The 26139-nt window shown below is 36.9% G+C and overlaps 1 protein-coding gene across 3 annotated transcripts in view; it reads left to right on the top strand.

Moving 5' to 3' along the window:
- The window catches only part of mdga1 (MAM domain containing glycosylphosphatidylinositol anchor 1), a 194215-nt gene extending 176628 nt beyond the window's left edge, over positions 1-17587 (top strand). The window contains exons 17-18 of one of the 3 annotated variants that reach the window (XM_006779891.2): positions 3789-3897; positions 13291-17587. In XM_006779891.2, the coding sequence (XP_006779954.1) occupies positions 3789-3897; positions 13291-13346 (165 nt within the window). In that variant the 3' untranslated portion in view covers positions 13347-17587. Of the gene's footprint in view, positions 1-3788; positions 3907-12742 lie in introns of all 3 variants that reach the window. The other 2 variants (XM_006779890.2, XM_035904770.2) reach the window with 2 other exon arrangements.
- Positions 17588-26139: the final 8552 nt, after the last annotated feature.

Below are 26139 nucleotides of genomic sequence, written 5' to 3'. Positions count from 1 at the left end.
ATTTTGGAGAAACAAAGTTTTCTTGTTTATTTGCTTTTCCCTCCTCAGAAGCTAGACAGAATACACTTGGTTTTTGATTAGCTGGGTGCGCTGGGCTTTTGGTGCCTTGGTACACCACAGTAATTAGGCTGTCAGTCAAAACCAGATGGCTGGTGGCTAAAATGGGGGAAGTGTTCAGAAGAGTCTCCTACTTAGTTTTCTTGTTGTGGGTCCGAAAATTATGTTAGGACAGTGGTTCTTAACCTTGTTGGAGGTACCTAACCCCACCAGTTTCATATGCGCATTCATCGAACCCCTCTTTAGTGAATTTTTTTTTTTTTCAAATTCAAGACATAGATATGTTTTTTACTGGCGCATGAACATCACCTTGTTCAAAGAACAAAACCAACACAATGCATGAACTTACAACAAATTACATACCTGCAAATCAGTGTGACTTCTGCTGTTGCCTTTGAGAGACCAGTTCAGATATGTGTGGCTTCACCTTGGCAAGTGCCACTCTCATGTCATTTTCAAGTCTGTTCCTTTTCTTCGTTTTTATCTCCAGCATTGTAGAAAAGGATTGCTCGCAAAGGTATGTTGTAACAAATGGTATAAAAAAAATCCAGAGCTTTCTTAGCAATAATTGGATACTTGTCCATTTGTCGACACCAAAACGTTGAGAGCGTTGTTGTTCTGAAGAGTTGCTGTTGAACCTGGCTCTGCTGAATTTCAATGATTTCGTCAAGATATTCATCGTTGACATCTGCTGTCTCAAAAGCAAACGTGAACGGCTGTCTTGTAGGGAAATATCTGTCGAGAGACTTTGCAAGCTCATCTAAGTGTGTTGCAATTGTTTGCTTCAGTTCCATGGATACAGAAATATCTCCGATTCCAGACACATCTTCGATCTTACTTACACAGTTGTCCAGAAGGGGGACGTTTGCGAAGTTGTTGTTCTCTGTTCGTTGTTTCCATAACGTTAGCTTTTTTTGAAAAGCCTTCAGGTGTTCTTCCACTTGTATGATATTGACTCCACCACCCTGTATCTGCTGATTGGGATGATTGAGAGCTGCGAATATATCAGCTATGTACGCTAAAATGAGAATGAACTCAGGATTTTTGAAGCAATCTGCATGACAGTGTTGGTGCTCTTGCAAAAACAGGGCTAATTCCACACACATGGCAAAAACACGATTCAGCACCATTAGAATGGTACAGAAGTACCTTGAATTCAGAGCCCATTTCTTTACACAGCTCACTGAAGATGCGGTGCCTCAGAGCACTATTTCGCACATAGTTCACACATTCCACCACAGTTTTTAACACTTCTGTCATTTTTGGAGGCAAGGTTTTTGTTGCCAATGCATGCCTGTGCAAAATACAATGAGTCACAATGATGTGTGGTGCATCGGCTTTTACTAGCGCACCAAAACCAGAGTTTCTTCCCAGCATGACTGGAGCTCCGTCTGTACAAACTGCAGAAACCATGTCCCATGAAAGATTGTTGTCATCCACAAGCTTCTTCTTATCGGCTGCCTTAGTTGTTTTTATAAGAGTCTTACAAAATAAAAAATCTTCTTTAATCATGTCATCTTTCACATAGCGCACAAAAACAGTAAGCTGGCTTAGATTAGCAACGTCTGTGCTCTCATCGAGTTGAAGGCTGAATTTTGCCGGGCTTGAAATCAGATCGGCGACTACTTGAGCCAAGATGTCTTTACTCATGTCTTCTATTCTGTCGCTGACGGTGTCATTTGAAAGAGGAATTTGGGATAATTTACCTTCGGCCACTGTTCCGAGTATCAGATTTGCCATCTTTAACGCAGCTGGTTTCACGAGTGTTTCACCAATGGTGTGTGGCTTGCCCTGCTTTGCGATCAGGTAAGCAACTTCGTACGATGGTGTGAGGATCGGTTTGTTAACGGGTACAAATCCAAGAGCAGGCAGAGTGGGCCTTTCATCGAATCTGGCTCTCTTCGCCTTGAATTCAGCAAGTGTTGTGTTCTTGTATTCCCCGTCTCCATGCAGCTTCAAGAAGTGTTCCTTTAGTTTTGCCGGTGCGAGACGGGAGTTGCTCAACTTGGCGTTGCAAATCATGCAGATAGGATGCTCACTCCCATCACGTTCTGTAATACATGTGAATCCATATTGTACATATTCGTCCGACCACTTTCTTCTTTTGCCCGACATAGTTAGTATGGATTAAAATGTTGAAAAAATCAAACGAAGTACTACTATGACATTCATATGTTGACTACTGCGCGCGCTACATTCCCCGCAGCACTGATTGGCCAAGCAGTGTAGCATGATCATCTGCAGCCAGTGATGGCCAGAAGGGGGCATGTCATCACAAATTTACATGATAATTCGGGTGTGTCTGGACCTCTGCGACCTCCGCAGTGGAGGCTCTGCCAAACCCCTGAGACCGACTCACCAGACCCCTAGGGTTCGATCGAATCAGGTTAAGAACCGCTGTGTTAGGATATGACTGCAGCTTGTAAATTCCTGAAATGGGAGAATAAACTAGCATGTTGCTATCTGTAATAGATGTTTCCATGTCTTTATTTAATTAAAGTATTCATATTTTCTATAATTATTAATTATATTGTTGTTGTTGTTGTTATTATTGTTATTATTGCTCAACTTTAGATACAGAAAGTAGGTTCTTCAGAGTAATTAAATTAGTTTTGCATTTTAATTTTAAATTCATTTTTACAAAATTTAAGACGTTTTAACGGAGTATCCAGTCCTGTGAAAAACTAAGCATACTTTTACTGCCTCTATAGGTATTAAGAAGTAGCAGGTGCTGATAATAAGTAAGCATCTCCTTAATAAATTTTGGCAGATTTGGCTGGTTTGCCATTCAGGTGTGTATTACCACAATCTCACGATCTTCCCAGGTGTGGACATCCCAAGAAATTCACTTCAAACCTGGAAATGCTCAGAGAATTATCAAAAACCAAAGAATGATATCTCAGTGTGTGAAAAGCTAGGTTTAATGACACAATTAGAAAAAGAAGAGCAATTATGGCTTATTTGGAAGGGTTGCCAAGAGGGTTGCCTTCACTCTCTAAAAAGAACATAGCTTAGGTTTTAAAAAGACTTCTAATTCAGTGTCCTTTGGAGAAATGAGATCAAAGTTGATATATTTTAGCATAACACCACATTTGGCAAATACCAAACACAGCACATGAGCACAAACACTTAACACCTATGGGGATGGTGATTTGGGCGTGTTGTACAGCCACACAAATAACCCCTGTATGCCAAATCATTCTGGAATCAAATATGAGGCCCTTCATCCCAACAGCTAAAGGCTGGCCCGTAATGAGTCATGCAAAGAACAGTGATCCTAAAGAGAGCTGAGAGAGCTGTGTATCAACAATGCTTGAAAACCTAAATAAACTGAAGCTACACCGTAAAGACGAGCGGGCTATTCCTCCACTTCCACCACAACAATACGAGACACTGATAAAGACATACAGAAAGCAACTACTTATTTTTTAGTAAAGGGTGTTTTGCAAGCAACATCATGGAGTGTACAAACTATTGTGTACAAAGTGTACACAAAAGCAGAGAGGACTGCAAAAAACACGTATAAAAACTTACTTTCTCGCATGACCGTAGATATCAAATGTGAGGAAAAAAGCAGTTATTATTAGTTAGTCTATTATTCATTAATGTAAGAGTTTCATTCCGGCAAAATTCCTCAGTGGCCATTCGGTGAACTTTTGCTGTGTTTTTGTATATATTTCTCTGGACATACTCAGCTAGCATTCATCTGTTGATGTTTCTTTTCTAAACAGATTGTGTTTGAAGGAATTCGAGGCTCGGGTTTTGAGGGGGATATTGCCATTGACGACGTGTCTATCACCAGAGGAGAGTGCAAGCAACAAAACACTGTAGCCAACGCAGGTAAGACAGGTAAGATATTTTGTGATTTTTGTGTAGAAATATAATAATAATAATAATAATAATGGATTGCATTTATATAGCGCTTTTCGGGACCCCTCAAAGCGCTTTACAATACCACTATTCATTCACTCTCACATTCATACACTGGTGAAGGCAAGCTACGGTTGTAGCCACAGCTGCCCTGGGGCAGACTGACAGAAGTGAGGCTGCCATATACTTAATAAACAAGGATGCACACAAAAGCAACTTTTGGAATTTGTGGTAGAATAAATAAAAAAGAAAATAAATTATCAAACTAAATTCACCTGAGCTGGAATAGGTTAAAATGAAAATAAACTAAGGCAATAGAGAATTTAATTGCTATAGAAACCATATTTTTAGAGCTGTCACAATATGAGAACTAAAAGTCTTCTGTAGTGTATGGGAGGTGTTGGAATATAGAGCACAGAGAAAATATTGTCTTTGTGCGGGATGTATAGAAACAAGTGGACACCACAGGGCACCAGCATGGAGGTAAGCTGGAAGGCTCATCATAATTTGTGGTCCTCCTTCTTCTTCTTCTTTAATAACTGCATTTATCTTGCTATCTTTTCATCCTCTAACTGTCTATACCACATCCTGCTGCGTCTTCCACACTTATTGTAATTATATCTATTCTTGTTTCCTTTTACCCTACATTCTTCATCTATCCTTTATTCATCAGCATAGCTCTGCTCACTGCTCTTTATCTTTAAAAGCTTGGGTTATTTGTTTTAGAAATGTAGAGAAATGACAGAGACACTGTGTGATAATTAAGGATTTAGATTTGGGGCGATCGTGGCTCAAGAGTTGGCAGTTCGTCTTGTAATTGGAAGGTTGCCGGTTCGAGCCCGGCTCGGACAGTCTCGGTCGTTGTGTCCTTGGGCAAGACACTTCACTTGTTTCCTACTGGTGGTGGTCAGAGGGCCCGGTGGCGCCAGTGTCCGGCAGCCTCGCCTCTGTCAGTGCGCCCCAGGGCAGCTGTGGCTACAATGTAGCTTGCCATCACCAGTGTGTGAATGTGTGACTGACTGAATGTAGTGTAAAGTGCTTTGGGGTCCTTAGGGACGAAGTAAAGCGCTATACAAATGCAGGCCATTTACCGTTTAATATACAATAATGTATCCTGAGCTATGCTCATAATATTATTTTGTTACACAGCCCAACATGACAAATGTACCTCTGTGGTTTCACTATCTCATTAGTAAAAAAATAAAAATAAATTCATTCTTAGAAAAAAAGATTGAAATACACTCTTTACTAGGGAAAGAATAAGAACTCGGAGCAAAATAGGAAGGACCCCAGGTACAGACATAGATGAAATACAGGAGCAAATGCTGTGTCGCATTACAATATACAGCGACATGTACTGAGAATGTTCATGTTAACTTTTGCCAGAAATTATTATGACAAAAATATTATTAAATAAATTATTAAATTAAATAAACAAAAAGAAAAAAATTGAAAACACACAATCTAATGAATTATTAACATCCTCCTTTTACCTTCTCAAACCTTGAGTGTGAGTTGGTGTGTCTGAGTGTGCTGATGATTGTCTGCTTGGATGTGCAGTGTAATCTCACACATATGTGCATGTAACAACACTGGCGGATGGAGTGAATAATGGATGAAGGTGTAAACAGGAAGAGGAAAGCTCTTGAGCTCTCAGAGCGGGCGCGTGTGCATTTGTGTCCTGCAGGTTTTATGCAGGCAGAGACTCACAGTGCAGACAGATGGGCAATTATCAGGCAAGTAACTAAAAAGTCTTTGCCACTGCAAGAAAATGCATCTGTCTTGGGTACAAGCTCTACCTCCATGAAGTTGGTGAGGTAAAATAGGGATTAGAGAAGAATAAACCCACACTCAAAAAAATAATTCATTGGATGAACGTAATTTTATCTTAAAAGAATCATGTTATATTAATCCATCTTGATTGTGTTGTTTTAACACGATATATGTTTGTAAGTTTAACATAATATTAACATTAACATTCCATTTATTTGACTTTTATTCAAACAAGTTGTTTGTACCAAGTTAGTCTAATTAAATTTAAAGTCATGTTATATTGTTTAAAGACATACATCAAAAGTCAGTCTTGTTACATGAACTAGTACAATATTTGTTTGTTACACCAGTGATCATCTTGTTGAATGAACAAATGTAACTTCTGTCTGTAGTACATGTTGTGTTCATATTACATAATGTTCAACAAAAAATTCAACAGATTTAGAGCAACTTCCAATCCAGCTATCCTCTTATCTTTATCTGGGCTGCGGAAGCGATAAGGTAAGAGGGGCAGGGTACATCCCGGACAGGTCGCCAGACTATTACATAGAGACAAACAACCATTTGCACTTTAACACCTTTGGGTAATTTAGAATCACCAATTACCCTTACCCTAATAACTGAATGACTTCTAATCTGGAGGGAACCAGAGTACACAGAGAGAACCCATTGCAAACTTGGCCAGATTGAACCCAGGACCTTCTTGCTCTGAGGCAACAGCACGAGCCACCATGGCCTTGAGCTGTCAATACAGACTCAACAAAAGTAGGAAAGCTATGCTTGATGCAGAATTTTCTTTACGTTTTTGTCCTTGACAAGTTAAACCATAGTAAATAGTAACACATACACATGGTGTGTGTATGGTTGTCTGCCTCTTACAACCCCAGTGATTTTCCTGTGGTTTGACATCTCATATGATCTTGTGAATTTCGTGAGTCCAGGCAACTAACCACTCTTCCTAGATTGTATCATGTTATCTGAACAAGAACAAATTAAGTTTTTGAATTTTGTGCACATCCAACATGATTTAACTGCGTTCATCATAGAAACATGAAATTATTTTGTTCAAATGACAAGTTAGACTTTTGTAAATGTAACAACCACCCATTTTTTTTGAGTGCAACTCTGTCAGTAATTGTACATTTTAATTTATGACTTTGAGAAAAATGCTAATTAATTTAGAATACATAAAGTTAATTCGTGACCAGGTTCTAGGCAGGAAGGCTAGGTACAGACATTTACCACTTCTGGCATTGAACCATGGAGCACACATTTATAACTGATTAACAGAAAGGTACAGAAAGGTGTGTCATAATTGGAACCTTGCGTAAAATATAGATCTAAACCTTTTTCAGGTTATCAATGAAGAGATAGATGTTAGGGGGGTGAGATGAAAAGTCAGTACTATGGCACTTGTCTGCACAATATGTGACAGGAGTACATGTAGATGTAACCAGCAGCATTGCCCTGCTGTGATCACACTTATGTCTTTTTCATACTTTTACATAAAGTACATACACCCACACACACTCCCACGCATACATGTGCGTCCACCTTGGAAGTGTTTTGAGCAGGTGCTTACTGTGTATGCGACCGCTGCAGCTGCCGTGTAAGCACACTCACATGCACATCTGCACACATTTACTTCAGGTCAACTTTGTGCACACACAAGAGACTTTTATCCTAAATGAAGGATGATTGCCTCTGACATGTTTGGTGCAACTCCACCTGCACAAATCACAGAGCCCCACCTGGCTCATATGTGTTTTATTGCAGGAGAAGAGGCAGTTTACTTTAAACTGAAATCTTTGTTGGTTTTCTGTTGCTCTTCTGTCACGCTGGTCCATTCTCAAATAATTAAACAAAAACTTTTTTTTAAAAAGTGTATGAACAGTACATACAAAAGGCTGAAATTAGTCCAAAAAGACCTATTGGGCAACGACATGCAGAGTTCTGGTAGTGATATTAAATGTCTGCCTATGCAGTAATACAAATGGAATCTATCCTATTTTTCAAGGTTTAATTTAATTTGTGGGTAAAAGTTCCAACAGAAAGCTCATTTCTTTCTTAAAGAAAATAATACTGGAAACTACAATATATTTGATTCTATTGCTGCACACAGCAGGCAAGAATAAGCAGCCAAAATGAAACTGAACTTAGTCGCACAGATAATAACGAAGTTAAAACCTCAGCTTACATGCAAGGTTTTAACACAGATACCAATTAAACCCCACAGGGCACACATGTCAGACACACACACAGGTGATCAAATTTATTATGAAAACTATACCAGCCTTCTAACTGTGAATTTTCATGAGATACAGGAGTCAAGATATAAATAAACCCATTTTTGCACACCTGACGAGAACGTGTCTAAATATGGATATTATTTAACTCCACCCAATAGCCAGATTGAGATAGTCAAAAACCTTTGCAACACAGGCAGAACTGTGGAATTACTTACTGCTTAATTATTTTGTTAACCTGTGCTGGGCAGCTCATAATAAGCTCTCTAATTTGATAAATTTACGGGCACTGATGTCCAAAGCTTTTCAGCAGGTGTGTGAGTATATTTTGCACCATGGTAATCCTTAGTCATGCTTTTAATCGCATTTTGGAGCATAAAAAACGTGCAATGGGGGGTCAGAGGGACAGAGTATTTAAATTTATTTCACACAACTTTCTGAATTACAAATTTCCCAGTAAAATAACAACAGCAAAAGTGTTTCGACACCTTCGTCTATTTTTTTTCCATTTGCCAGGGGATGCTGTGATGGCTGCCTTTGGTAGTGCTGCAACACCTCCAGCACCCCTGGTCTTGGAAATAGGACGAATGAATGAGTGCGTAAAGAGAACATTTGCTAAATGAAAGGGAGGAAGCAAGACAAAAGTATTTGAAATACAATGTTCTAATATCAATCAAAAATCAGAGCTGTAGTTAAATAATGAAAACCATCTGCAAACAGAAGCATCACATAGGATAGCAGATGAGAAAATCGTGTCATCATTTACAGTCAAAAAATAAACGTTATGTGATTTATGGCATTAAGGCCTGAATAATATCTTTTTTTCAGTTTCTTAGCACAAGTGACCTATGGACGGTTCATCAGATATGCCAGTGTTTACCCAAAATTCTTTTTAACTCTTTAAAAAATTGCAGCCACATTTTCTACTTTTTCTGAAGGGAGAATATTACAGAGATTATTACTACAGAGGGAAGCATATTTAACTACATTACACATGGAAAGCCCTAAAATTTTGAATAAAGCATAAATGAAGAATTTTTAATTGTTAAACCAATTTATATGGTTGATGGGGTCACTTAGTGATCGAGTATTTCATGCATTCTTTTAACGTCTGTCAACTTTAGTGGAAACATTATTTTTTTCTAGTCGTACTTTTCAGTTAATTTTGCTATATTTTTACTTATAGTTTTTAACATTATTGTGTATATTGATACTGTGTTGATACTTTCAGTGTAGAAGTATATTTAGAATCTGGTTGTAATTGGGCTGTGAATGCTGACACAAGTTGCTCTTATCTGCTAACCTCTGGGGCAGTTCTCTTTACAGTGTGCTGGTTTTTGATTGGTATTTGAATACCACCTGGTTTTTACATGTTATTATTATTGTTTTCTTAAATTATACTAATGGCAGCTTGCTGAAACTTGTATGTCTTTTTGCCCTTTAGTATTTTTATCAGCGCGTTTTCTCTCTTTTCTGCTACATTTCAAAAGATTGCTCCCTGTTTATCTTCCAAAGATTTGGAGTTGAGTGCCCTATTACTCTGTATCCTAAACACCATGTTCCACTCAATTGGTTGCCTGCATACTCTACTATAGGAATGTGTGTGTGCCTGTGTGTGCCTGTTTAAATGTGTATCTTCTGCATACAGATACAAAATTTATTACAAATATTGATTTTCTGCCTGAAGGATGGACCCCTGATATGAAATCATATTGATCTTTTAAATACAATACTTTTTTTTATGAAACTGTGTCTGAACAGCTCGCATTTGTAATTTATGTATTAAAGGAGGGTGTGTATTGTATGTGTGTTTTTATGTTTTGTAGTTTGTTTTATAGGACTGCATATATAAATGAATATAAATGAAAGCTTTAGATGATCCTGTGTGCTGTGTCTGAGCTGGTATTTTAATTTTCAAATTCAACAAATCTGAACAATTAGATTACACCATATAAAAAATGTCTGCATTGTGTCTTCCAACTGTGCTTTAACAATCACGACCTTCAGAAAAAAGCTAAGGAAAACGGTTCAACAAATATTGATGATGACATCAATCGTAACTTCTTTACTCTCATTAAAATCTCAGAGCTGTCATGGCAACGGGTGGGATCTCAGTGGTGAAGCTTTCTGTTTCTCTCGTTTACTCAACCACCTTCTCAGCCATGACTGTCTTCTCATCTTTTCTTCTCCATACAACCTGTTCTTTCTTCCCTGACAGTCTCTGTGAACCTTTCTTCATAACATTCACAACACGGTTTGATACTTTTTACATGATACTTCTTAGTAAAACTACCACTTCAGGGCATTCTTTAATGCTCAAATAAAATTAAATTTGTTTACAGTCAATAAATCATTGAAGGCTAGCTCTAATTTACATTCATGTTATGCATTTAAAAATGCAATAAAAGAGACATAAAATATCAAAAGGAACACAATAAAACAAATGCAGTCATACAAGATTCAGACAACACACCCGCAGGCTTTAAGGAAGTCTTAAGCCACATAGATGAACATAATCATCACATGCACAGTTATTTACTTAGTTTGTCTTCAATCTTCGGTTTGTCTTCTATGACAGTTTTGTCACAAAAAAGCTTGCTGCTTTAGTGTGACGTTCCTTGTATCCTTGATCATTGATGATTATCATGTAAATGCTTATAAGTGTCCTTGATAGTTTTTAGATTTCAGTAAACTGTCACATACATCTCTTACTAAAAGTCGTCTTCATCTCAGAAAACCTTCTGAACCGTTCTGTTTATACAGCCTTTGCAACAAGTTAATTCCGGTGAGATATAAAAATCATCTTTCTTGTAATTTTAAAAATATATATTTGTTTATGGCTACAAAGCCTTTGTGATTGCTCACTACTACTTTAACTGGGTAAATTACAAAAAGCACATCAATTGAGACCTGTACTAAAAAGCAAGTTCAAGAAACCTTAGATGAATTTTGCTTTTCTGGCTTCGTCTACCTAACCTCAGCATTTAGACAAAATGTTCACAAAAAGGTGATTATTTGATTTGGATAACTCAAACCAGTTTACTAATGTAGCTATGAGTGTGTTCATACAAAAGAGGTTGTTCAAAAATAACAAGTACTGTAAAAGGCTTAGGCAAACTGTTTTAGAAATATATTGCTTACAACAGGAAAGGGCCATTTTTAAATTTGTTACTGCTGAAATTTAATTATAGGGGGAAAAAATTTGAGACAACTTGTTTTTAACACAAAAGCACCTTTTATTAGGAAATTCTGCAAAATTGCAGACAATATATGAACAGAGTTAAGTCTTCTGGCAGCCTGTTGAGTAAAGCTTATCAGCAGTCTACTGGACCAAACCCGGATGCTCTTGTACCTTTTCCCCGAAGGCAAGGGGCTGGAGAGGGCCTGTGAAGAGTTCGGAGGGCTTTGTGGGTGAGGCGGATGTTGAAACCAATGATCTTGCTAGCTGTAATGTCAAATGATTCCCAGAATATGAATAAATCCTTGTGTGCAAGGGACAAGGCTGAAAAACAAATATTGGATGTCCACGAGCTCTCAAGCAGCACTGCATCAAAAACAATCATGTTTCTCTCACAGAAATGACAGCATAGACTCAGGAACACATCTGTGAACACAGTTCATCGTGCCATCCACAAATGCAGGTTAAAGCTCTATCGTACAAAGAAGAAGCCATATGTGAACATGATCCAGAACTGAAGGACTGAAAGGATATGATCTATCTGGCTTGTTCAGTTCAAATCTTTGCATTTTTGATGGTATGCATTAGTGTCTATGGAATTGGCCGCTTGCACATTTGAAAAGGTATACACTGGTTTTGGAGCACAGAAGATTCAGGACTTTTGAGCAGCTAGAATCTTATATCAGACAAGAATGGCACAAAACTCCTCTTCCAAAAGTCCAGCAACTGGTCTCCATAGTTCCCAAATTCCCAAGTTTACAAACTGTTTACAAGCTGTTGCTAAAAGATGGGATACTACATAATGGTAACTGGGCTGTGTCCCATCTGTTTTGAGAATTAGTATCGCTATCAAACTCTAAATGAGCTAATATTTTTCCTAAAATGGTACATTTAAAAAAAATTGGTTTATGAGACTGCAAGTAATTAAAAATCTCATTGTCATCTTATCATTCTCTTTTTGTTTACACATCCAAACGTTCCAACTTTTTGGAATCAGATTTGTATTGCAAATTAATGGGAAAATGAGTTATTAATGGGTCATATGAGTTAAGACTCAGATGGAATGTAGGACTTAGGGAAAAGTTACAAGACATTGCCAGACTTTTGGCTCCGTACTCGTAAATTTGAGACATCCATTTGTGAGAATTATTCTGAAAACATTACCCCCTCTTATTCCAAAGCAATGAACATTCTTTGTGGCAAATATCACAGGCACGAAGGAAACATGCTGTTACTGTTACATTTCCACATGCGTGTGATTCTTTAAATAGTCTCCTCCCAAAATAGACACATAAATATGCAATAAGGCCAGCTGCAAAAAAAACATAGATTTTTTTTGTGTGTGATAGACAATATTTTTTTAAAATGTATACTATTTCAATCTGTGCTCTAGATACGAGGGATTTTTAGGTTATGGTTTTGTATCTCTTTTTTTATTCTGAACATAAAGTAAGTTAGCGTAGCAGAAATTAACCTTACTAAGTTCTACATTTCTATAGCACAGGCCAGTTTTGGAAGAATACTGGAATTATTTAATCTTGATAGCAGAAGCTGTTAAAATTGCTAATATGTTATTTCTGTGCTAACATGACTCTTTTTTTTGTTTGTTTTTTTGTAGTTCTGATCGGAGGATCACACCCACTCCCACTGGCTAAATGGCTGACCTTTGGCCTCTCCTGCTTTGTTTCACTACTCTTCAGATGATGAGCACTCCCCATAGCACCACCAACTGTCTGTGCTGACAGACACTGCCCTGACTTGCGCTCTTTTACTTCTCTCTCTTCCCCTGTACCTGTCTTTTCCTCTGCGTACCTGTCCATTTACTTGTCTGTCCTCTTCAGTTATTGTCTTGCTGTCCTTCATGCATCCAACAAGAAACACTATGTATTTGTCTATCTTCTTGTCCTCTGCTCTTTTTTTTAAATATTTCACCTATTCGCTTCATATAACCAACCAATGCTCATACTGTATTTAAGGTTAACATACTTAATGGTCTTTGACATAGAGACTTGGAATTCCCTCCTTTATCCCTTGATTAGATTCTCTTTATCCATGTCAGTGTGTCACTTTGTCAACTTTGTCTTTTTTCTCTCCTTTGTCATCCTTCGTGGTCCATATGTGCACCCTTCATGTATCTTCACTCCCTTGAACCGCTATCCTCGGAAGTCCTTCCACCCTATTCCCCAGACACACCAAAGTGTCGGACACACAACCAAAGATGACAAAGGACCTGAGGGAATGAAATGGGGGAACGGGGATTCTAGGAAGAAAGTTAAAGAAAGAGCGAGAGAAAAGGGAAAGTGGTCAAAACAACCTTTTCCACAAAGACCGTCTCCCTTCCGGACCAGCCTTTGGCACCATGGGAGCTACTGATTGATAAGGAGACACTAAAAACTGATGACTGAATGAATAAATAAATAAATAAATCATTGAGGAAATGACAAACCAGGACTGAGGATAAAAGAAGGGTGTCCTTGGTAGCCTCTTGGTAGCCTCTCTGCTTGCCACAAGAGACGAACCTCATACGTGTACATTTATCTTATATATATATATATATATACATATATATAAATAAATATATATATTAAATAAAATGAAGGTTAAACAAAAACACAGCTAGGGCAGTGGAGGACTTTACAAAGTGAAATTAAAGAAGCACAACGTTTATACAACCTCTGCTGTTCCTTTGGATTTTATTCAATTTCTTATGTGATATTGCAATTTGTCAGACCTATTTAGTGTTTTTGATATTTGCTTTTTTGTTTTGTTATGGCATCATGAGGGTCAAGGTAATTAAAGTATTACATTCATATTTATGAGAGGCAGAGAGGATGATTTGTGATCCTGACTGAGCACATGAATGGAAATGCAAAGATGACCCAAACCATCTGGTAACCTCAAATTTTCTTCGCAGATACAGATGAGTACACATATACACCCAGACGTAAACAAATGAACACTCAGTTTTCATTGCTGACATCACAGTCAAACACATGTCATCTGACGAGGAACACAGAAGGAAAACCTTGGCTGGTAGATACAACTTCTATTTCATAAACTTCTTTTTACTAGATATAGGAGTCAAATATCTGAATTAATCAGAACACAGCAGGCAGACGTGCCTCAAAAGATAAAGCAAATTGTGGTGTTTTATGGGAAATGGATAAGCGCCTGGAGTAAGTTTCAGCACTTCTTCTTTCGCGGGTTATTGAATGTCATGTATGGATTTCCCCTACCCAATGCATCAAAGGTGGAGAAGATTAGCAGTCTCTGCCAGATGTGCAGTGTGGATTGAATAATACATTCTTTGTTTAATTACTGAATGTCTGTATTATAAGCACTTCTCATAGTCCCATAGATATGATTGTTAAAATTAAGCAATACTCATATCTATATATCTACATAATTGTTCTCATTGCATTTAAAATTATTCTGAAAAAAATCATTGTGTCCAAAGCACAGCAGGAAGGCTTTATCTGTCATCTTTCATCAATTATTGCAGTTACCAGTGTAATTCTGGTAATTGTAGCCATTTAAATTTTTAGTGTGCTTCAGTTTTTCTGTACTGTGCTTCAGCTGTTTCAAAAAACTCCATATTTCCAGCCACTATGCTGATCATCTTCATCACCATGTGTAATGGTATTCATCTCTTTTCTCTGCATTATGTCACAGCGAGTTCATCATTGAATTTATTTCACTTTTTTTGTTTATATCTGTTTTCTTTGTTGTAGTTGGTAAATCCTATACATTATTCATAATTTTTTTTCATTCATAAATAGAAGAGATTATGTGCCTATTTAGACTTCTGTGCGCGGCAATCCTGCTCGCACAGCTTATGTGTATAACATCATATTGTGTAATTGCTGCAAAGTTGTGCAACACATGTAGGATATCTCTGTGAAACACCACAGACAGCACTGTATTATATGAACACTGAAGCCCTTTGAAGCCTACTCTAAGCAAATCATCATATTGCAAAAATAGTCCTGTATCTTAGCTTTAGCTTTGTCGTCATCCATTTACTTTGATCTGATAAGTGCATCTGATGGATGAGTTAATTCAAATTACTTGATGGGGAATTCCAGGGAGATGCTTTCTTGTAAATGTAGATTGTTCATTCTGCAAGTGGCCTAAAATATTTTCAGTTCCTGGTAATGTCTTCAAAATAGCCATCAATTTATAGAACACAACACAGCATATTGGCTCTTTTTGTTTTGTTTTGTTTTTTTCTGCATTGATTTCATTGTCTCCCCACCTCGTCTGTAGGCAAATGCGTTACATGAGGCATTCATATCAGCTTAAGTTGTATAGCATCATCAGAAGCATTAATGAGCACAATAACAGTGCAGTAGATAATGCACTTTAGAAATATGACTAAGCATTGCTATATGTGGCATTTTATCATGCTAACATCATATCATTCCTCATAGTTCTTTGTCCTTAGAAATAACAAGGTAAACACTGTTAGAACTGCAAGTTAAAGATGGAAGTCGTATGATGCATTATCTTTTTCACAAAGAGATGCAAATGCTTTTCATTTTTTGTTTCCATGACAACTTATAATGAAAGGCAAAGCCATCATATTAGTGGTCCCACATAGGAATAAAATGTTAACACATAAAGATACATATTTTATTATTATTTAGTATTCCCTGATTAAAAATCAATGTATTACTTTTTGATTTAAGTATGTTTGACACAAAATAATAAATTTTGAGAAATACAATTAGATTAATTCTGAAAACTGTCTTGGGTCACTTTAGGCAAACACAATATTTAAAGATTTACAAAATTTGTATTTTTTATCCAACAAGTTTTGCACCTTACTGTTACTGGCAGCACTCAATCCCTGTTTAAATCTAAATTGGAAAAAACAAACTTTTAATTAAATGGCTTTATGTTTGTATTTGTTTTTATATAAACAATTATAATGATCCTTTAGTTACTATCCATTGATTCCTTTTAATATTTTGAGTGTAATCACACATGTAGTAACAGTTTGGACATGTATTTAGGCTAGATAAAAAGTAAGCTTTGCATACATCTTCCATAATAAAATGACATGCTGGTTACATGCTTTTGAATTCAAGTGATATTCATTATTTGAGTGCCATACAATAAATCTATCTACTTCATTTGTTTTAAAGTAACATCTGTCATAAACTCATTATTTTTTTTAAAGATGGTTAATAGTGGTTTTAGTGATGCTCTTAATATAATAATATACTTAAAACAATTGAAAAGTGAAACCAAAGAAAGGAAAACAATTTAAATGCTTAATACACGCACACTGGGGATTAAAATTATGTAAGCAGTATAAAGTTATTTGGTGATTTGGTAACTATAAAATCTGCTCCAGTGTTTAGATCAGTTGCTCAGTGGAACACCAGTGCTCAATGTAGTCTTCCTAAAATTACAGAATTCTTGGATCTTGTTTGTGTCCATTAAATGCTCATTTCCACTTTCCATTTGCAGCAATATCATTCATCTGCTGGCTTAGGCAAACACTGACACACAAACACACATTTCTGCTATCATGCACATGAATAATAACAAACGGAGTGGGCACACTGACTGTTAATCTTCCACCTACTATAAAATGTCTACTGTCTTGCAATTGTGGACCTACATGAAACAATGTGAAAGCAGAGAACAAAGCGTCTGCACTGAGCAGTTCTGTGGCGATATTCTTCCCAGCAACAGAAAAATTGAGACATACTTTATTTATTTATTTTTTCTTACATCAAAATGATATAATGTGAAACAATCACGATGTAAGTGCTGAACATGCCTGAAAGAGTCTTTCCTGTAATGTTCCTTAAAGTATCATTTAGGTCTCACAGCCTTTGTTTATACACCGGAATAACTTTTTTCACTAAATACTTTGACCTTTGCCTGATTTCTAAACAGAAGGTTCAAGACCGTGTTATGTGGTTGTAGACAAAGATCATTTCAGCTCAATGTTTGATGGAGTACAGTCTCTGCAAAAACAGAAGGACTTGATTAAAATTGATTAACATGTGGCTGATGCATATATCTTGCAAGTCCACAAGTAACTGAAAGCCAGTGTCCAAGTGGACTTTTTGATATTCAACACACCCACAATAGTATCTATGTGCTGTGTCGTTTGACAGCAAACACCTTCAACGTGATAAGCCTTAAAATCTTATAAATTACTTTTTATGACTCACCTGACTGTTGTAACACACTGTAAGAACATGGTCTTCATATCAAGTCAATTTTGGGAACCCGCACACCGGTCACAGTGCAGACTGTCAGATTTTACAGCATGCAGCAGTCAATATATTGATCCATTTTGGAACAGAATATGTGAAATGCGCCTTTAACGGGTAGAAACGATGCTGCGTGTTGTACATCTCTGTCATGTAATTGAGCATTTTAGAGGAGAATATATTTGAAATTTTACCCAAGAGGTATAAATAAAAAAACTATTCAACAAATAGATGTGTTTATTATTATTATTATTATTATTATTATTATTATTAATAATAATACTTCTGTGCCTCTTGTGACATGGGAAAGAACTCTCAAATAGGGGTGAGGACAGTGTTGGATGAGAGTAATACCCTACACATACTCTAAATACATGGTGTCTATTAATTAATTTAACCAGTTGCTCAAATGAGAGACTTTCTTCTTTTCATATATATTATATATACTCACTATATCATTGTAACTTTGGACTCTGACTATATTTTAAGTATATAGTATTTATATTATATTTTGAGTTGCGGTTCTATGCCGGATTTGAAGCAACAGCCAGCAGTTGGTTAGCCTAAACATTAAATAGTCATTGTCTGGTTGGCAGATTTTACTGTCTTTACTTAAAGCTGAACTAGTTGTTTTTCAGTTTACAGTTTGCGCTTAGCTAAGCTGACCAACTGCTGTCATCTAACTTTTGGCAAGAAAACAATAAAATGAAGCAGGCGTTTCAAGCTTATGAATAAAGCCCCCTTTAAATCTGGGACTCTATCTGCATGTCTTTAAAGATAACAAATCAGCTTGAGTTTAAAAAAGGCTTTAGTATTGAGACTTTGAAATGGAGTTCAAGTGGTTGATTCTAGTGTTGTTAACCCAGACCATACTTTTTACTAGAAACAAAGCATTTATTTATGTTCAATTACATTCCTGCACAGTAAATAATTGTAGCTCACGAGTTACTTGTTGCACTGCAAAGTATTTCTTGTCAAATTTAATATTCAGACAGGTTGTTGCCACTTATTTTTCTTTTACAAAATACACCAAATCAGAAGGTGCTTGTATATAGCGACATTTTTTTTAATGCTACGTTGATTAATATAAAAACATGTTTGGATGACTGTCAACCTGTCATAATAATGGAGCAAAGTCACTAAATTTTTCTGAGGACAGCTGAACAGAAGTAAATAGCTTGACTATAGGTTGAAGAAATAATGTTTGGATGAACCCTTTCTGCTAAACAATTAATGGCAGATGAAACATATTAAGCAAGAATTCTGAGAAGTTTTTTAAATCTCTCTCTCTCTATATATATATATATATACAAAAAAAATGCTTTCACACTAATAAATTACACTAATAACCAAGAAGATTCCCAGAGTATGCATGCCTAATCTTTAAAATGTTTGCACAAGTGTAATGAAGCGACACAAATGGCTTCTGTCTTTCAGCACCACAGTTTCAGATGTCACCACAAAGTAATACCATCACAATGAATACAGTAATCAGAAGTAATTTACACTCCATTGAAGTGCGCGATTATCTTCTCACTTGAACTAACATTATCGCTGTCTATAAACACCTTTTTTTTTGCAAACGCTTTCTTTTCCTATCCATTACTTTTGGTGTGTCTTTTTTGTCATTCTGCCTGTTATTTTGGTATCTCCCCACACTGACTCCGATTGCTGTTCTATGGCAGCTAAAATAGATATCGGATGTAAAAATGTACAGTAAGTATAACAGCTCTGTCTGCTCTTGACCTTCTTATAACAGGCTGTTCCCGTTTAGCTTGCTCACTTCAGTGTAAAGAGCTGAGAAAAGTGATGGGTGTCATATAGTTGAGGTTTTCGGCTATTTTTACTCAAATTATTTGCTCTAAGTTTCAGCCTTTGGCTTTAGCAGGAGGGCTTTCTATTCTCACAATAAACTGCAAGGTCTGTTTGAGACAAGGCTGTTCTCTCTTTGTTACAATTAGGTCCATGCATGCGAGTATATGTATTTAGTTTTTTTCCTCATTGACATTCATACTGACTTTTATATATTATAACTTACTCTTATATGTTTAAAAAAGGAATAATTATAAACAATCCTGTCATCTTGCATGCACAGTATCAAAGCTGACATAAAGCTTTTTTTCTCTTCCCATCTCTTATTCTTTTTACTCTCTCCTCCACTCCTTGACTCCCTCAACTCAACTAGGCAGAGATGTACTGATAGAAGTTTAATTAATGTGTGCTTTCTACTCTAAGCTGCCTCTTAGTGGAGAGCTAGGTGGAGTGGTTTGAGCTGAATGGTTCAGGGCTGCACTGTTCTCCTTCATTTGTTTTCTCCGACACTGGGGAGGTAGGATTTCTTACTGACTTTGACTGCAGTCGTCTTGGACTTGCATGAGGAAGGCAGATGAGCTTGTCACTGTGCCTGCTTAATTCAAAGATTTACCAGGGTTCCTTGCTGATAGTTCCACATTTTGCTGCTGAGAAATCCCTGTTACATTGAGAAAGTCACCTACAATCAATATACAGTTATCGAGGTTTGCATTAATATATTTTTTCTGGGTTTCTCACTATGAAAAAGTCAACTACATACTGCCATAATGTTCCTATAAAAACACAATAATGAAATTAATGCTTAAAAATAAAACAATCTCTTATTTTGCACCTGGTATGGCAGTAATAGTATCTGCTTATTCATTTGCAATGGCATGGGGAAATTGTGTTAGAATATATGCAGGATTGTTGTGGGTGAATTGCTGTGAGCTTGGTGCTAAAAGCTTTGCCACCCCAAATGTTTAGCAGGGTCACATTTATTTTTGGTACTCAGTACTGGAATTTTGATGTGAGAGTACAGAACAGTGTCGGAGGGAGAGAGAGTTGCCAATATAGGAAGCAACTTTTTATCAATATACAGTACTGTGCAAAACTCTTAAGCCACCCCACAATTCTTTCTTTTTTATTTGGATTATGGAAAATGAAACATGTCTAAACAGGGGCGATTCTAGGATCAGAGCTTTGGGGGTGCTGAGCACCCAGAGAGCTGCCCATCCAGGCAAGGTAAACTTTACTCATCACAATGAGACTTCTTCTCCGTCTCTGTCAGTCCCTGCATCCCTAAATGCCTCCAGTTGTCCTGAGTTCCCTCTGACTGCCTCCTTGGTGCATTTAAACCTGTTCCTCCCTGTCCTCATCGTCTGTTGTCTTCATCTCCATTATCAGTCATCATAATTTTACCCTCTCTGTGCAAGTCTGCAAATTTCTTTATTAAATCATAAGATTCTTAAATTCATCAAGTCTCTCTGTGCCTGGGTCCTCATCACAAAACATGACATCACTGTTTTGTACATTTTAACACAATTTAATCCCCACATTTTTGAAAGAATAGCAAAACACTTTTTTGAAAAGTCTGTAACAAAACCATCAAATCTGATCAAGGTTATTAAAATGCTGTCAAAGAAGAATGGATTGGAATAAAAAAATACATATCCTAACCTTAATTACTGGGGGAAAATGATGAATGATGCTCATAGTGAGTAAAAAGTAAACTGTGTGCATTTTTTGGACAGAGATTCACTTCTAAAGTGTATGTATAATACAATACAGATACATAAAAAATACACTCCAAAAATAGAAGAGTCCTTGAAATATACAAAATATTATTAGAAAATGGAGACACCTTGGCCTCTGGTACAATGTATACAATGTATGAAAAGATATTTACTGCAGATACTACTATGGCTCTGCAGATTTTTTCTTTTCTTTTAACCTATGTCGCCTCACCTTGAGGTTGGTAAATCTGTCTATCACATTTTGGTGGTCAAGTCTCTCACGCATCTCTTTCTCAACTGACATCACAGCCAGGTGCTGGAGTCTGCTTTGACCCATGGTCCTTCTCAGCCAGGTATGGAGCTGACTCAAGACACTAAAAGACCTTTCACAGCTACAGCTGCTAACTGGGTTTGTTAGGGCAACCTGAATACCAGTTTTCAGTTTGGGGAAGATCTGATTATCCAGAAGATTGTACAATGTTAACATATCTTGAATGGCACCAGCCTCACTCTTGAGCTTTATAAAGTCTTTTGCAACCGTGACTTCCTCTGACTGAAGCTCAATATGGTAATGCAGTGCCAGGGCTGACAACCCAGTTTGTTTTGCAGATTCTGTATAGCAGCTTTAATATAGGGAGAACACAACTTCCAGATTGTATGAGTTGTTTGTATTAGTTGTTTGTCTTTCTTTTTCTTTGCCAGTTTAACAGTTCCTGTTTTGCCTGTTGGTACTCCCTGTCTGTTTTCTTACCTGGTACATCCTGATCTTGTACTTTGTCCTCATGTTCCCCTCTTTCCTCTCTCCCTCTTTGGACTGACAATCTGTACACACACACACACACACACACACACACACACACACACAACAGGAGTTATAAGGTTAATGGGCATCCAGTCAGTTAGCTAGTTAGTACCTTGGGTTCAATATCGGCACATGCACATATGGCAAAATAACCAGTTTCTCTCATTACATTTCAAACAGGACAGTGGTAACAACAGCAGGCTACGGACAATGTTAAGTTTTAGATTTTAAATAGGCTGTATACATTTCAATGAGATCAACAGGGCAGTCAAATATCGCTAATTTTACTACAGAGCAAACATCGTCGGAAAACACATTTTCAACTAGGGCTGCCACAAACAATTATTTTGATAGTCGACTAGTCACCGATTATTTTTGCAATTAGTCGACTAATCAGATCATGCATCCATTGGATGTACAGCGTACAGCTTATTGCACCAGCAGCATCTGCTCTCATATAACTATCATTAGCTTACAGCTGTAAGTGTTTAAGGTATGTGCTAACTAAAAATAAAGACAAGATGATAGTTTATTAAATTTGAATGAAATTTGCAGATTGTTTTGGTGAAGTTTAATAAACTCATTGTTATCTAAACTATAACAGGACACCGGAGTATATTCTCGAGCATCTCACACTTCTGATAATCAGCTGTCTGCTTGACGTTTATTCAGCTGTGTAAAAACTATAACTTTAATCTCAGCCAAACCGATTTACTCAGGAACAAATAAAATACTAAAAAAAAGGTGGTCTCAGCCACCATCGCTCTGGCAGCAACAGCGCTAGAGCGAGTAGGAGAGAGCCGAGCTTTAACAAACCATTTTGGGAGGGGGGAGGGGTTATCTATACTTTTGTTGTTAAAATGTTCCATCTCAATTAAGTACTGTATGCTTTTTATACTTTTAGTAGTGTGTCCCACAAACAGCAAATATTTTCAAAAAAAGTAAAACATCTTTGGGGGTGCTTTGATTCATTTTGGGGGTGCTGAAGCACCTCCAAAACTGGGCTAAAATCGCCTCTGTGTCTAAACATACATGCAGTGCACAAGGCAAAGTCAGAGCTTGTCCAATACTAAAAAACTTGAAAGTCAGTGATATAACCACCTTCATTCTTCAGCATAGTCTGAACTCTCTTTATTTATTTATTTTTAAGAATGTTTTAAGCAATAGTTCATCAGGCTTCTTGAAAAACATTACAAAGATCTTCTCTGGATGTTAGCTGCATTTTGTTCTGTTGTCTGTTAAGATGATCCCACACTGCTTTAATCATGTTTACATTTTGATTCATCACTCCATAAAGCCTGTTGCCATTGATTATCAGTTTAGTTCTTGTGTAATTTCAAATATCTCAACTTTTTCCATGTTTTTTTTCCTTAAGCATGGCTTCTTAGAAGCCACCATTCCACTGACACCATTCCTGAAGAGGCTTCAGTAGATCAACGGAAGCGACAGATTCATCTCTCAGATCCTGGCATGTCTTTGTGGCATGACTTTGCTGGACTTTTTTTTTAAACTTCCTAAGGACATGACTTCAAAATACTGTTCATTTGCTGTGGATAGTTTTTTAGTGCTGACACTGTGTCCTCCACTTGTACCACACACTGTACACAATGTCTAATATGTGCCTACAAATACAATTTAAAACTGGTTCTTTATATTTGTGGTCTGTCATGCATAAACACAACACTGGTTCAGTCTTTGAGTTAGATAAATGGATCTTATATTGTGTTTTTCTACTCTACCTGAGCACTCAAAGCAAGCACTTTTTTCGAAGCTTTTTCTATGTTTTTTCTAACACTCACACACATTCATACGCCAATGGATGCATCAGAGAGCAGATATCGGTTATTTGGTAAGCAGGCTGGAGCAGACAGGGATCAAACCACCAACCGTCTGATTAGTAGATGACCTGATCTACCTCCTGAGCTACAGCTGCCCCTAGGTTAAGAGTTCCACTTGCACCAACATCAACATATTGATTCTCCCGATCAAACCTGCCTTGCTGCTCACAGAGATAAACACATGGATAAAATTCAATCATCGGATCTGCTCATTTTTGACACAAATATTTGCACTGTTCTTGAAAGATTGACTATTTTTGGAGGGTGTATCGCACAAACCTATTCCTAAGTATCTTTTAGTAACTTAACAGTGTTTAATCTCTGAAAACAGGATTGTGAATCACAGTAGAACAAAATTGTTTGCTGAATTTGAAATTTTTTTTAATATCTAAAGTAAAATCACAACTTTTACTACATGTATGACACTTAAATTGAATTATTTAAATGTTATATATGTATATTTTTATACCCCCCCCCCAAAAAAAACCCCCAAAAAAAACCAAAAACAAAAAAAAAACAACAACAACAAAGAAAGAAAGGCTTGCTGTGTCAGGTACATTGTATTCAGTTATATAACTCAAGTTTTTCAAAAACTGAGCCATCAGTAAGCTTTAAAACAGAGATTAAGAGAATCAGATTTAAAGAAGTACAATTCAGGACTTTACTTTTTCTACCTGTCTTGCCTCCATTCTTTCTTTCCTCTTGAGAGTACCAGTGCATCTCATGGCTGAGAGCTTCACACATACACACTTTAACATGTGCATTGCTCTCAAAGGAGAGGCAAACTTACACAGGAAACATTCTGTTATGCTTGAGGAGTGAATTTCACTTGTTTGATATTCAACCACTGGAGGTCTTATGTGGTTTATTCTAGACACTCTAGGGGGGAAAACTTCTACATTCTTATGATTGTCCTCTTTACATTATTCATCAAACACTGCTCTACTGTCGCGCTTTTAAATGCTACTTCAGTGGCAGAAATCTGAGGGTACAATGCTGAATTGCTCTGATAAATGTTTCAGGGTCTCACGAGAATGATTTACTATACAGAAAAAAGGTCACATCTTCTTTTCACACACAGTTTTATGACTTTCTGCACACGCTAGTCTGTGCGATAGTAAACATAACAGAGACTCTCTGGTCACCTTTTTAGTTACACTTTGCTAATACCAGGTTGGACTACCATTTGACTTCCTGGCACAGATTCAACAAGATGCTGGAAAAATTCTTTTTGGATTTTGGTGCATATTGACATGATAAAATTACACAGTGGCTGCACATGAATGAGAATCTCATGTTCCACCACATCCCAAAGGTACTCTTTTAGAATGAGATCTGGTGACTGTGGAGGCCATTTGATTACGATTGAGTTCATGTTGTGATGATTAAGAAGCCAGTTTGAGATTATTTAAGCTTTCTGACATGGCACCTTATCCTGCTAGAAGCGGCCACTTCCACTGTTTGCACTGTGATCAAAAAGGGATGCATATAGTCAGTGGTGTTTAAATGATGGTCATCAGGCACTAAGGTGCCCAATGTGTACTAAGAAAAACTATCCACCACATCATCAGAGTCAGTCAGAATCTCAATACTTTATTGATCCCAGAGGAAATTTTTTTCATTTCCTCATAATTGCATAATTTCCATAATCAATTTCCTCATGATTACACCAGCAGCAGATTAAACTGTTCATATGATGCAGGATGTATCCATGTTTATTACTACAAATTCTGGCCCTTACATCCAAATATTGCAGCAGAAATTGAGACTCATTACAGTAAGCAACATTTCCAACATCACTTCCAAACACCTGGATGAACTGCACCATCAGTTTTCTGATTTTAGCTGAACAAAACAAGTGAAGTCTGCACGCACACAGCACATACAAAATGTATGTACAGGCTGGTATAATGAAATTGTGTAATAATAGCACACTTTTTATTTATTAAATTATTAGTAATCATATTTTAAGGTTTCATTTCATGTCGTAGTCTCAAAGAAAGACATCTTTACTCTAACTAGCTCAAACCACTGACACTGACTTGCCATAAAAATTGTGCCTTAACTGCCACTCTGTTTACTTATAATTACATGATACTATGTTGGGTATGCGGAATATAATCAATTATAATCAACCTTCAGACAGTAACAGCCTACAGCACCACATTTTGACGAAAGCATTCCAATGAATATTGGATGAATTGGCATGAAAATGTGACCTTTCTTGTGCCACAATGGATTTCAAATATGTGATTTTAAATTAAATGCCTCAGTTATTCCAAGAGTTTTTCCTGAGATTTAACGTAACGGCAGCTATATAGCCCCAAAGACCTGGTAGGATACTTACAGACTCTTCTGTGATAATCCTATTACCCCTCCCACCGTTACATGTTTAGCCTCCATGTTTAGCTTATGTCAGTCACAGTTTAATAAAATATATCCTTTTTATCATTCCAAATTCAAAATATTAGGTGGGCCAAAAAGACAGAATCAGATAATCAATGCAACTAGATTTGAAATTGGTAAATACTGAAGACCGTGAGCTGTCCTCATGAATACTAATGTTCATTGGCATCGGATGGAATCAAAGTGACTTAAAAATCACAACTATTGAT

This window comes from Neolamprologus brichardi, chromosome 1 (assembly GCF_056152115.1).
Source record: "Neolamprologus brichardi isolate AB-2024 chromosome 1, ASM5615211v1, whole genome shotgun sequence".
Lineage (NCBI taxonomy): Eukaryota > Metazoa > Chordata > Actinopteri > Cichliformes > Cichlidae > Neolamprologus > Neolamprologus brichardi.
The sequence above is the reverse complement of the archived record's forward strand: the minus strand, read 5'-3'. Positions and strand labels throughout refer to the sequence as shown.